The 13,619-nt window shown below is 43.7% G+C and overlaps 2 protein-coding genes across 2 annotated transcripts in view; one reads left to right on the top strand and one right to left on the bottom strand.

Moving 5' to 3' along the window:
* Positions 1–2,079, bottom strand: part of Nhe1 (Na[+]/H[+] hydrogen exchanger 1) — a 55,001-nt gene extending 52,922 nt beyond the window's left edge. The window contains exon 1 of the mRNA XM_065433309.1: positions 1,502–2,079. Coding sequence (XP_065289381.1) covers positions 1,502–1,704 — 203 coding nt within the window. The 5' untranslated portion in view covers positions 1,705–2,079. The remainder of the gene's footprint in view (positions 1–1,501) is intronic.
* A 208-nt stretch (positions 2,080–2,287) lies between these two features.
* dre4 (SPT16 homolog, facilitates chromatin remodeling subunit dre4) overlaps positions 2,288–13,619 on the top strand; it is a 126,208-nt gene continuing 114,876 nt past the window's right edge. The window contains exons 1-3 of the mRNA XM_065433308.1: positions 2,288–2,439; positions 3,986–4,087; positions 7,523–7,687. Coding sequence (XP_065289380.1) covers positions 2,371–2,439; positions 3,986–4,087; positions 7,523–7,687 — 336 coding nt within the window. The 5' untranslated portion in view covers positions 2,288–2,370. The remainder of the gene's footprint in view (positions 2,440–3,985; positions 4,088–7,522; positions 7,688–13,619) is intronic.

The following is a 13,619-nucleotide window of genomic DNA, read 5'->3' on the forward strand; positions in this document are numbered from 1 at the left end:
TCAAATGTATGTTGCTAAAATGCCTAGCTCATTGTGCTAGTTATCTAGAGTTCAGTTATGACAGCACAGCAGGAGTCCTTACTCCTTGGCAAGCATCAAACCCAAAAGCTAGAGCCTGAGTGTGAGAGGCATATTTGCAAAAGTTGTTTACTTCATGCGAAAGAAACATAATAAAATAGACACAAAAAATGAAACAAACTCATGCTCCTTTAATCAGTAGTTATTGTAAATTCCAAATACAGCGTCACAAAAAATACACATACACATAAAGGAGACACGAGAGACGTGGACAAATGCTGCTGCCAACTGTTTATTCCAATTGACACACGCTCCGATTTTATAAAGTGAGCATCGTACAAGTGCCACGCCCATTTTCCGTGTGAAAGTGATAAACGTAACCAAAAAACTAAAAAGGTGAACAAAACTGTTGCCTGCTTTAGATAGCAGAATTCAAGAAGTCCAGTTTGGCATGGTGCAAATGAAAAGATGCTTCACTTACACAGATAGTTAAATTTTTGTGGATATGGAATGCTTCTAAAACAGTTTGTCGTAGCACTTGTCCAGGTTTTTCGTGTCTTCTTTATGTGTATTTTTTTTGCTGTATTTGGAATTTACAACGCTAGACCAACTAGCACAACAGACATTCCTTCTGCAGTACAGTTATCACATGAAGATCAACTGTTTACACATGAGCATTCACAAAGTTTGCACTATCAGTATCATAAATTTGATACATGCATCAAAATGAGCGCATGTCTCTCTAGCTTTAGCGGAATATAAAAATTGCACTTTATGTGCCATGAAACACCGCTTGCACATCAAAACAATAAGGCAGTGTCCACCGAGAAAGCACGGGCAGCAACCCGCTTTCTGCACTTCATGGGACACAAGTCCGAAGAGATCTATGCTGAGCTGGTGGCGTATAGATATTACAAACTTTATGAACGTCCCTCGTACTAAGTGTTATGAACACAAATAAGAATCATGGCAAGCTGCAGCAAGTATGTCTCTCTACAAAATGAACCACATTTCGATCGCTTGTGAAGTCCACCACACAACTCATACAGGCTGCATACTGATCTGCACGCATTATTGGACCGGCACAAGATTTGATTAGGTTAAATGTGATGCTACATTAAGAAATCATTAAATTGTGGTGTTTTACATCAAGTACTATTCGATTGATTCACGCCGTGGTGGGGGACTCCGGATTAATATTGACTACATGGGGCTTTTTTTAACGCGCACCCAATGCACGGTACACTAGTGTTTTTGCATTCTGCCCCCACCGAAGTGCTGCTGGGAATCGAACCTGCGACCTCGTGCTTAGCAAATATGCTGCTAACAGCTACAAACATGTTTACGCTTCACTCAGCCTTTCGTTTCGTAGCCGTCTCATAACGTTAACAGATGGTTACAGTAACGCGAAATTTGCTGCATGTCTGGAGTCAACAAGCAAACATCATAAAGGAGTCGACATGTTCGCGATAAGTCAGCTTACATGTTGACCGCTGCGTTCGACGAACCGTTGGATATCTGCACAGCTGACGCCTGAGTCGATGTTCGGGTAGATTTTTCAAATGCTGACTCGCAAACAGATGCAAGCCATAGTGAGACTAGAACAGTCATCACAATTTTTTGTGGAGTCATGGTACGGGGTCTCATTTGAAGCCACACATCTCTTCGATGACTGACGACGAACATGCAAGGTCTTTTTCTTGCGGCTTTTTTCACCCTTGAAAGTACTGTGGTGCTCGCATTCAACCCATATTTAACACCTCAGGAGAGCCTTGGACTTTGTGAATAGCTGAAAATCTGTAACAGCTAGGACACCACCGACACAAGCAGCACATCGGTGGCAGCTTTGTAGGATGAGCTGAGGGGCACGTACAGGTTACGGAGCGCGAACGTGATGTATAATATGAACTTTAACGAGTAATTCGACCACCACTCCAACAGCTGTCAGTGCTCCGTTTCTACCGCTCCTAGTTCAGCAAACCTCGACGAACAAGTAGAGTGTACTCAGCCGAAGCGTCTGCGTGTGCCGCACAGAATCGGCTGAGCTTGTGTTGGCTTGGACATGCTTGGACTAGGTAGGATCGTAGGATTATGGTGGCTAAGAACATAAACGTTCCTGCAGCGTTCTTATTGTTTGTATGTATCAACCTTATTAATAAATACCAATTAAATGTTCAGATAATTTGAATATTTTTGATACGTACAAGATTTTATTACGTTATCAAATTTTTGCCTCAGATAGCGCCACTAGCGGCAGAATGACCGTTTCCATTCTCGCGCCCGCTCGCGCTCAGTGCTCGCGCCATTCGCAACCGACGAATACCGCCATTTGCTGGTGGTTGTTCACGCGAAATGGCAAGTTTGACTGTGAATAAAGATACCTTTTACCGGCGGATACGACGTTTGTACGCCGCATGGAAGGTACGCATACATTTATTTATTGCTCCTCTTCGCACGCAGTTTTATCTTACGTGTAATTGCTCTAATACGCTGTGTATGAGCCGGGTACATTGTTCGCGTTCGTGTCTGCATCAAGTAATGGGAGCTGCAGAAACGCAAGCACTCAAGCAGATCATTTCATTACTTAGCATCAAAAGCTGTTAGCACGCAACAACTGTCATTCACCTTGAAAACGCGAGTATTGTCTTAGTGAATGAATTTGGCTAGGTAGGGTCTCGACTCCTGAGTAAAGACACGTGCCGTCGCCTTTCAGCAGTGTGTGCTGTAACCTTCGTTGTAGGAGGCGACAGAAAGAAAGCTTATGCGGACTTGGGACTGCGCTGTTGTTTATGCCACACATGTCATGACAGCAGTACATTAACTTCGCGTGCCATGAAGGTGCACGTAAACCGGCACAGCGTTACAGAAGCGCACCGTGTGAAAACTTGCGGTACTAGTAGCTTCATTTAGCGCAGAACAATGTCGAATGACTTCAGCGTGATCGGCACAACACATTTCCTTCACTGCTGGTAACAACGTAATGATTTCTTATGCCAATATCTTTACGTATTCAGAAAAACTAAAAACCTCGCGGTTTTTGGTTCCTAAATAAGTGCTCCGCTGTCGGGCTCTTGCTGCGTAATGCATTCAATTGCTGTCAACCGCTCGGCGGAGATCGCTCGTTGAAAATGCACGCTCCGTACTTGCGTGTAGATTTGTACTTGTGTTCTAGTGTCAAGTCACGCTTCAGGCACCTTGTCAGTTTGTATAGATATATGCTCACTTGCGACGTGGTGGTAGTTCAGCCACTTGTAAAAATTCCGAATCCGTAAAGTTATGATTTCAATTCAGCTGTATTTGCTATTGTTGCTTCATACGCTTCATCAATATACTGTTCTGAACTCTTTTCCTGCACTTCTGAAGCCTTTCGCATCTAATATTAAGCGTAAAGGTCTCACGATATTGAAAGATTTTATACTAATAGAAGTATTGGGTCATCAAGAAGTACAAATTATGCACATTGACTGAGGCTGTATCCGTAGTTCTAAAAGCTTTCCTCTGCTGTAAAAGAGGAACCTGCAGCCACCGTACACTACATTTTAACCAGTAGTATGTTTTCTGCAACAGCTACATTTATAATTGTTTTTAACACCATGAGAAGCTGGACACAACACACACGTAAACATTTGTGTGTTGTGTTGTCTTCTGTGTGTGTTTGTGGTTCTAAAGAGAAAGTATAGTAATAGTAACCGCATCAACTTGCCCACTGACAAGTCCTTTTGAGTTGGTTAATTTGTTCCCTTTTTTAAGGCATCCTGACTCAACTGAAAGAGGTTATGTAATTTTTTCCCTTTTTAAGCTAGCTTCACTTTAGAATCTGCCGCATAACACTTTCATATAATTATAAGGTTCATTATAATATGTTGACAGGCGTAACTTGCTTTTCCTTCTGTGGCTACCCGTTGCTGTACGCTGTGGCAGAGTGGTAACTTAGCAGACAAAGCTCACTTGACTTTATTACGTGCAGAAACCTGATGACAATTATGCCTCATTGGGTAAAATGGATGCCCTTGTTTCTGCTGTCGGAGTTGATGAAGAGATTGTGTACAGCAAGTCCACAGCTATACAGGTGAGAGTATGCAGTGGCTTTGAAGGGCATCAAAGTAGTGGGTTTGGTCATCATTGCTTCTTCTGTGATCATCGTGAATTGATTTCATTTTGTGTACACTAGCCAATCAGCTACAACCTCTAGATGTATGGAGAAACAAATAACCCATTTTGTGTGAGCTTCATTGTATTATACTATTTGCTAAGACACCAAAGACAAGAACAGGCAATCGTGACTCAAATTATTTTTAAATTCCTGTAGCATTTGTTTTAGGTCAAGAGGTGTGAGTTGGGGAGAAAATTGTGACTGAAAGATCCACACTCTTACTTTGCAATTAAAATTGCTTGTAATGAATGAGAGGGTGTATGTTGGTGCATGTTAAACCCCACCACCTGCCGCTGATGGTTAGCTAAAGGTGTATAAGTGAAGGTTGCTGTTTAGTGAAAAAGACTGGCATGAGGAAATGCAGTTTACAGTACAGTGACATGAAAATGCTGAATGGTGGATGCATATTGTGAAATAGCAGTCTTTGAAGTACTGCTAGGGTGTCTTGTTCATGCTCTTGCAGCACGAGAATCCTGCAGTGCACTTGCAGTCTGAGGTAAATGCTTCGCCAACTTGCACCACCTGCTTGAGTCGGAAGTCTAGATAGTGTGCCACACACTTGCAAATAGCTTTGAGTGGTGTAGAGGTGTCACTGAGTTGTTCTGTAGAAAAAATCTATTAAAACAAGCCATGTCAAATTGTAGCATGCTTGCATACTATTTACCAATCATAAATATGGACATTGTTGTATGTCAAAGAATTGCTACCATGTTCCCACAGTAATAGTGCTTATCCTATCTTACAGTTGCATCATTTTCTTGCTTACGAAAATTTGGTTCTTGAAAAAGTGGTGCTTTAGGAGAATGTGCAGCACTAGTCTGACACTTTTGCAATGCTTAAATGTTTACCTATACTGTCCTTTAACCCTGTATGGACGAGTGTTGCCTACTGGTGGCTGCACCAGAAAAACATTTTTTCGTATTGAGTTTTGGTGTTAAGTACAGCGTTCCTAGTTATGTATTTGGCCAACACTGAATGACAGGTAGCAAGCGTCATTTGTTGCGTTAGAGCAGGAACACAGGACGAAAAGAAAGTTCCGCATTTAACTTTTTTTTTTTTTTAATGCACGGTCAGAGGAGACAGTGATGCAAAATCTTTGGCTGCAGTGGTATTGCATACGTTATGTACAGTGGATGCAATGTGCACCCATGGTCCACATATGACCAGAGATGTCTGCACAAGTTCTAAAGGAAGCCATAGATGGCTTCGGGTGAAGTGCACTTACAGCTTTCTGCCTGTTGCCCCCTTACTGCAAAAAAAAAAATCTGCAAAATATGCTTTCTTTTCAATCATTGAGCCTGTTTCTGATGCATTTAGATGGGAACTTTCTTTTGGGGGGGGGGGGTTTACTTGTCCTTAAAGGGGTTGACTTCATTGTGACGTTCAACTCAAGTTAATAACTGCTTATTTGCCTACATGTTTACAGTGGTGTCAAGTCAGTATAAGGAAAGCATGTTGCATCTACATTGGCACATAACCAGATGAATAAAATGTGAGCCAGATTTGCTGACCTAACCTTGCTCGCATGTTATTCATGCATAACTGTTAAGTACTTATTAAAATAATCATTAACGCCTTTGTAGCAATATTTTTACAGTAACATGAGAACTCAAAGGTATGCGAGGTAAACGAATAACTGCACTTTTATAATTATATAAAATTTATAATGCACTTCACTGAATGAGCATCTGCAATGTATGTTCCCTTGAACAAATGTATGAGAGTGAAGGTTTCAGTAAGCATGCAAGCAGGTGAGGATACTAACTGCACAGCCGAGGAAAACTGCTCCACAGTTGCTTAAATGACAAATCGAAAATGAAATAATTGGAGAGCAAGACACTCTACCTCAAGAATTTCTGAACAAATAATCATGTTTTATTGAATTTACTTCTTCATTCATTCTTGCATGAGAGGAAACTGAAGGCACTGGTGCCCTTGAGCTGGTGCACAAAGATATGTAGCAGCTTGGCATAGTGGTGTTTCTAGCTACTGAACTATTGTGCACCCTTAATCACACATCAAACCGCGAGTTCAAGTTGCGCTAGCAAGCATGTCTCTGGCACTTTGTTCATTGCAGACATGATAAAAGATAACACTGAGTAATGCATGTATGTGTGCAGCCACCTTAACCACCTTGACACAAGATGGTGGCAAGGCAGTACAAGCCTGCTCAAAGGCTGTCAGCATCCTGAAAAGCTGTAGGCAGTGTTGGCATCAAGGCAGCCACATTGTGTGGAGTCAGAATGTTATACAGGGTCAGCTTCTTTGGGCTTATTCACACGATTAATTGAGCAGTGAGCGACTGAACCGAAATAGTCACTTTTCGATCAAAGCGACCATTTGCCGCCATATATACAACCAACTTTGTCAGGTGACCTTTGCGAGTCGCCTGTGAATGAGCCCTTATTCTGCAAAAGAAATGCACTTATAGCAGCTGAGGCTGATTTTTGCATGTAGGCATTGATCAGTGTGCTGTTGCTGAGACTTCGTTCTTTAGTAAAGCATCGTGGATAGAAATAAGGCTTAGGTACATTTTCTTTGAAAATGAAATGAAACATGATTGCAATTATATATGTATCAACTAACATATGGTACATATGGTATATATGGTATGGTATATGGACATATGGTACACTGTGTTCCCAAAATAAATTGTCATTACTGTACTACTGCTAGTCCTAAGATAATTGTAACTGCCATTACCTGCTGATTACTTGCCTAGATTGTTCTTTTTTTTTTCCATTTCGTGTCTTCTCGCTCTCAAAGTGTATGTTTTAAGCGCATCCCTTCACACAACTTTAAAATTTCTTCATGCGTTAAGTGTTATCTTTCAGTTCGCTCCTATTTTATGTATAACTAGTTACTTATGTGTTCTTAACTGCCAGTATCATGTTAATTAACTGTCTTGTGAAAACTTGCATTTTTGTTTCCAAACTCAGCTTCTTTCTTATATTACCATCCTTGGGCAATTGTTTTTCCTTTTTCTTCCTTTTTTTCAATTACTGTTCTGCCTTAATGCGTATTCATATACATGTCTACTGTATCGCCCAACTGCCACGCTCTCAAATGAGAGTAGCAGTATTGTAAATAAATAAAAATAAGAAACCTCATGCATATTGTTGACTCGTGATTTGCTGCAATTTACTGGTCGTTTTCTCTCTTTGTGCATTTGATAAAAAATCTGGATCCTTTCAGAATGGTGCATTAGAGACATATGCAATGTAGTCTACAAAATACATCCAAAATTGAAATTCTCTTCAATGTCTCTCTAAGCAGCAAGTGACTTGGTATTTGCAGAGTAAGAGTTCAACAAATGTAGTAAGACCTCAAATACTCTTTCTCATGTCCCAGACGTGGCTGTTTGGGTATGAGCTGACGGACACCATCATGGTGCTATGCGAGTCTGCTATCTGCTTTCTGGCCAGCAAGAAAAAAGTTGAATTTCTCAAGCAGTTGGAGTCTGGCAAAGAGAACGAGGCCCAAGCACCACCTATCACCCTGCTTGTTCGGGATAAGGTAAGTTGCAAGCAATGCTTTTCCGTAAAGATATAAACAGGGTTGACTAATGTTGTGAACAGTTGGACCTATATACGCATCCTCTAGGACAGGTTGAAACTGGTTGGGTGCTTCTATTCAAGGGGTCCTGCATCGAAATGCAAAACACCTGCGCACTTAGATATAGGTGCATCTTAAAGAACCTCAAGTGGCCCAAATTTCTGGAGTCCCCACTCATCAGATTGTGGTTTTGGCATGTAAAACCCCATAATTTAAGGGGTCCTGCTACATCATTATGAAATATGGGGAATGCATCTGGTATTAAAAAGTATATCTCCTCGTTAATCTTTTCCAAAAATGAATTCTGCTGCAAATTGCTATTGTGTGTGCCTTTTCTAATGTTTCCATCTCCGACGGGGCGGGGCGATCGTTGTCGGGAAAGACTGTGATGGTGTGCGACGGAGGCGACAACAGCAGTGGCAGTGACGTCAAGATTAACGAGGATTAACAACTTTGACACAGACTCTGATGTTCACCCAAAGTGCACTGTCGTCGATCGAGTCGTTCAGTGATATCATGCATGCTTAATTATAGCTGGCAGCGGTGTGCCAGCTGGACATTATACACACTGTGGTTGTGTACCTGAAGCTTTCGTGAAAGCAAGTGCAGATTTCTGACTTTCATTGCGCAACGCTTCACACGCTGTTTAGAGGTATAAATAAATGTTTTATTTTTCACAACCTACCTTCTACACATAGATACAGTCAAACCTCGATATATCGAACACGGATATATCGAATTATTGCGTATATCGAACACTTTCTATATCACGTGGAAAATCGCATGCATTTTTAATTTTTTATTTCGAACGGGGCCGGATGTAAAATGGATATATCGAACTCCGCCGCCCCAGACCAAGTGCGCTCTGTTGACAGGAGGCGAGCTTTCCCGCAACACTCTCGAAGATAGCGGCGGCGCGATAGGCGTTCCGGACTGCTGCGTACGACAGCTGCCCACATCGGTTGTGCCGAGGGCGCCATTTGAACGTAGCGGCGTACACACACGGCGTTCACACGCGGCGGCTTGGAGCCAGCACGGCCGCCTCGATCACGCGCGCACGGCGGGGCAAGCCGCCAAGCCGCGCGTGATCGAGGCAGCCGTGGAGCCAGTTGGAGCGCTTTGTCGGTGCTGAGCCACACAGCATGTGCATTGAGGACTTCGTTGGCGGTGACGACAGCACCGGAACAGCGGCGAAGTTAAGGGCCGATTTGCTTGAGCTGTCTATCGCCGCAAGCCGCACCGCACGCGTGCGGTCGCGCGAAATATTGCACGTATCAAACACTTGAGCACAAATTTCGGTTTACAATGTGTAAGGTATACACCGTGTAAATCGTAATTTGTGCACAAGTGCTGGATACGTGCAATTTTTCGCGCGACCGCAAGCCGCACCGCACGCTCGAGCGTAAATCAGCCCTAACAGACGTGAGATGGCGGCAGAAGTGACTGCTGAGCGGCCAAACGAAGACGCTGCCGAGGCTGATCCAGCAAGCGCTGATGTTGCCCCGCTCCCGACTGCAACTGAGGCTGTAGCTGCTTTGGCCGTTGTATGCCGCTACTGCGGCGCAATAGAAGGCACTGGACTCTGTCTCTTCTGGACCGTCTGGACTATGTTGAGGACACAGTGGTCAAGTACGCGGTTGCCAATATGAAGCAGGCTACGCTGCTTCAGTACTTTCAGCGAACGAAATAAATACTTTTGAAGCTTCATGTGAGTATCTATTGCGCCACGATTGGTTCATTGATTGATTTGTGCTAGTTTTTGACGCGTTTTCTACGTGATTTTATATATCGAATTCTGGCTATATCGAATTATTTTGCGATCACTGCGCTGTTCGATATATCGAGGTTCGACTGTATAATGTTGCAAGTGGCAAAATTGGTTTTGAAGCTTCAAAGGTATGTTCGGCAGCTTTTTTTTTTACAATCCATGTATAGTGATGGGTTTAACGATAGGATTTTTCTGTTCTTCTTGATCTAATAAGTTGACTGCACTGTATGCCGCACACACTAAGCATAGAATTGCATAAATAGATGATTTGACACCTTCCATGCACAGCTTGTAATATACGAAGTACAGTGCAGTCCACTTATAATGATATCGAGAAAGACGAAAATTGTGATCGTTATAACTGATGATTGCTATATCTGGGCTGCAATTATTAAAAAAAAAAACTGAACATACCTTCGCAGCTCTGAACTCTAATTCGCTACTAGCTCTAAAGACTAGATGATGTAGAAAGTAGGCTGTGAAAAAACACTATTTCTAGCGCCAATGACCCTGCCAAGGGTTAGGCCCGCCAAAATAGTCAGAAATCTGCACTTGCTTTTGCGGCAGCTTCAGCTTCACAACCGCGGTGTGCATGGATTCCAGCTGCTGCGCGAACACTGGCGGAAATCCTTTAGCATGCTTAAAATTAAGGAGTCGATCGATGGCAGTGCACTTTGCGTGGACATCGAGGACGGGGTCAAGGAGCCAGTGTCAATCTCGTTGTCACTGTCGCTGCTGCCGTCACCACCGTCGCACAACTTTGCCGTCTGTCGAGACAGCACATCTTCGGCGATCGTCTCGTCGGTGACCTCATCGCAGAACGAGGCAGCACTGTCTGCAGTCAAAAACTCCTCCATCGACGCACCACCTGTGTCACCAGTAGAAACGAGCTCCCAGAGCTCGGTTATGTCAGCGGCTTCCACCGTGTTGGTCTCAGTGGGTTGGGGAAGTTCGTCCCGATGCACAAAGCCCGCCTTTTTGAAGCAGTTGTATGTGGTTGACTGCTTTACTTTGTACCATGCACAACAAACGAAGCGCACGGCTTTCAAAAGGCTGATCTTCAGGTCAGGGGGCCCGTCTGCATGACCCGACGTGCCAGGAGCTACGCAGTCAATGGCTAAAATTAGCCACTCCAGCATGTACCTCCGATACAGGGCTTTAAAGTTGGCGATCACACTGGCGTCCCAATGGCTGCAGGCCTGCCGTAGTATTCGGAGGCAGAAATATCAATTGATGTTAGCTTCGGGCTAACGCTGTGTGTGCTACAGTTGTCAAGTAGCAACACCACTTTTCTTCTATGGCCTTCAATTATACTGTTGAACTTGAGCAGCCAGTCTTCGAACAGGTCGCAGGTCATCCACGCCTTCTTATTGCTGCGATTGCGGACTGAGATGTGCTAATTCTTAAAGCCTGTTGGCTTCTTTGATCACCCGATCATGAAAGGCTTGAGACAATGGCTCCCGGCCATTCTAATGCACAGCAACACTGTCACCCTAAGTTTCGAGTGCTTCCCGCCGGGGCATCGATCTCCTTTAAGAGTGCGAGTTCAACGGCAGCATTTGAAAAAACGGCAGTTTCGTCGCAATTATATATGTCCTTCTCCGCGTAGCGCTCCAGCACGCCGGGCAGCTTTGTCTGCAGCCACTGCTGCTTTGCCTGTGTGTCCAAAGACGCCGCTTCCCCTACCACGTTTTTGTAAACGATTTCGTGCTGCTCTTTAAAGCACTGAATCCAGCCTCCCCCAGGCTCAAAATTTGGGCGTCCCAGAAGAAAAGCGAAGTTTTTTGCTTTGGTGGCAAGTATTGGCCCACTAATAGGCACATTATGTGCTCGGGTTGTGATGAACCACTGGTAAAGTGCCTCTTCAACATCGGCGTACAATGGGTCTCTAACCCTTTTCCGCTGATCGGCATGTGTTCTTTAAAAATCGTCGACTCTAAGCTGACCCTAGAGTTTTGTATGTGATCATTTGGAAAAAAACTATCAGCCTATATTCGAATAAGTACGGTATGTAACTTTGCCTTTTGTTCTCTGAACGAAAAGGGGCCACCACTACTACTTCAGACATCTATTAACGAAATCCTTAATGTTTAATGACGCCCTTGGCTTAAGGGACATTTTCATCCATTCTAACATTGGCTTCAAGGGGTCAGAAAATCAATTTTTGGCATAGCTTGCCTTGAAGGTTAAATATACAAGGTGTGTTCAAAAAGAAACCGATAACACCTTTACTGCTTATGGTACAGCATTTTAAGTAGTCCCCTTCAAAGTAGTCCTCTCTACTGGTAATGCACTCTTCCCATCTTTTGTTCCATTTTTGGAAAGCCTCCTGGAATGCACTTTCTATAATGGTGCGCAGGTCTCTTTTTGCATTGTCCTGGATCTCCTCTACGGTTTGGAAACGACGTCCTTTTAGTGTGGTTTCAGCTTACGGAATAGATGAAAGTCTGCTGGGAGAATATGGTGGGTGGGGCACAAGAGGAGTGTGGCGTTTCGCTAAGTAGCTGTGCACAAGCAGTGATGCGTGAGACGGGGCATTGTCATGATGCAATATCCAAGCCTGATTTTCCTACAATTCAGGCCTCTTGCTGCGTACAGAATCTCTCAAATGTACTAGGATTCCCTGGTAAATTTCTTTGTTTACCCTGTGACCATGTGGCACAAATTCCTGATGGACAATGCCTTTGCAGTCAAAAAACACAACCAACATCACCTTCATTTTTGACAGACTCATGCATGCTTTTTTTGGACGAGCAGAACCTTTGGCCACCCACAGCGATGACTGCACTATCGTTTCAACGTCATAGCCATAAACCCATGTCTCATCACCTGTTAAGTTCTTAAGAAAGTTTTCGTCATTTTCGTCGTCAGCGAGTAGTTCCTGGCTGATTTCAACATGGGTCTACTTCTGTTCTTCAGTCAACAAATGCGGCACAAATTTTGCACTGACACGACCCATCCCAAGTTTGTCACTCAAAATTTCATGACATGATCCTATGCTGATACCCACTTCGTCATAACGATTTCCACTAATCACAGTTTGAACTCTCGACGTGGTCATCATCTGTGGATGTGGAAGGTCGTCCAGGCTTGGGATCGTCACCGACCGTCATTCTTCAGCGTTCAAAATGTTTGAACCAATGATAGGACTGCGTGCGACTCATAAAGTCCTCCCTGTATGCTTGGCTAAGCAGCTGAAATGTCTCTGTGAAAGTTTTCCCAAGTTTGTAGCAGAACTTCACACACACACGCTGTTCTTCCAATTATTTCATTGTCACTTTGGCACCATTTCGCAGAACAGCTTGTTCATGTGCTCACTTCAGCGGCTGTAGCTCACCAACTAACGGTCAGAGTGAAATGCGGCAAATGGCAGTTTGTTGTCCAAACCTGCCGCTACATGCGTTCAGTAACCGCAGCGCGCTATTTCAAAAGTTCGGTTTCTTTTTGAACACACCTTGTACATGCATGTACGTGCCAGCTCTTTCGAATTGTTCTGGAGCCACCCGAATTTTGTTCCCATCTCCATACTGTCCGGATGCAACCTCAAATCTCCCGAAAAATGGACACCACAGCACAGCGTTTGTTTTTTACGCCTACTGCTATAATCCTATTTCGCCCTATAATATAACCCTGCAGCAAAGAAGCACGGGAGCACTTAGTCACCAGAATGCACCTTGAATCAAGGTAGCGGCTGCTGGCACCACCACGAATGCGAGCAAATGTCGGGCGTTGCCATGTTGGATTTTCTGGATTGGCTCGACTCAGATTGGCTCACATGTTTTTAGCAATCCAGTCCTTATATGATCGTGGGTGCGCTACACTTCAGTTGGCTTTGTCAGGTCTTCGAATGAAGAGCAGAACGCTGAACTACTTGGTGTTTCCCCAAGTTTAGTTGAAATGATTGATCACACTTTCAGTAGCTAAGAAGACGTACTTGCAAGTATTTCTGAAATCATACATGACTGAGTTTTCGTGCTTTGTCACTTCACGGAAAGGTGACAAGTATGGATTCTGTACTACGAGAGTCTGTGATGCGAGTGGTCTTGCATGGCGGCAAGGTTGACATCAGTATACACATTGCTTCACAAAAGCCTGAGAACTATGTTTGTGCCACAGAAGTGCTCA

This window comes from Dermacentor albipictus, chromosome 1 (genome assembly GCF_038994185.2).
Source record: "Dermacentor albipictus isolate Rhodes 1998 colony chromosome 1, USDA_Dalb.pri_finalv2, whole genome shotgun sequence".
NCBI classification, from domain to species: Eukaryota; Metazoa; Arthropoda; class Arachnida; order Ixodida; family Ixodidae; genus Dermacentor; species Dermacentor albipictus.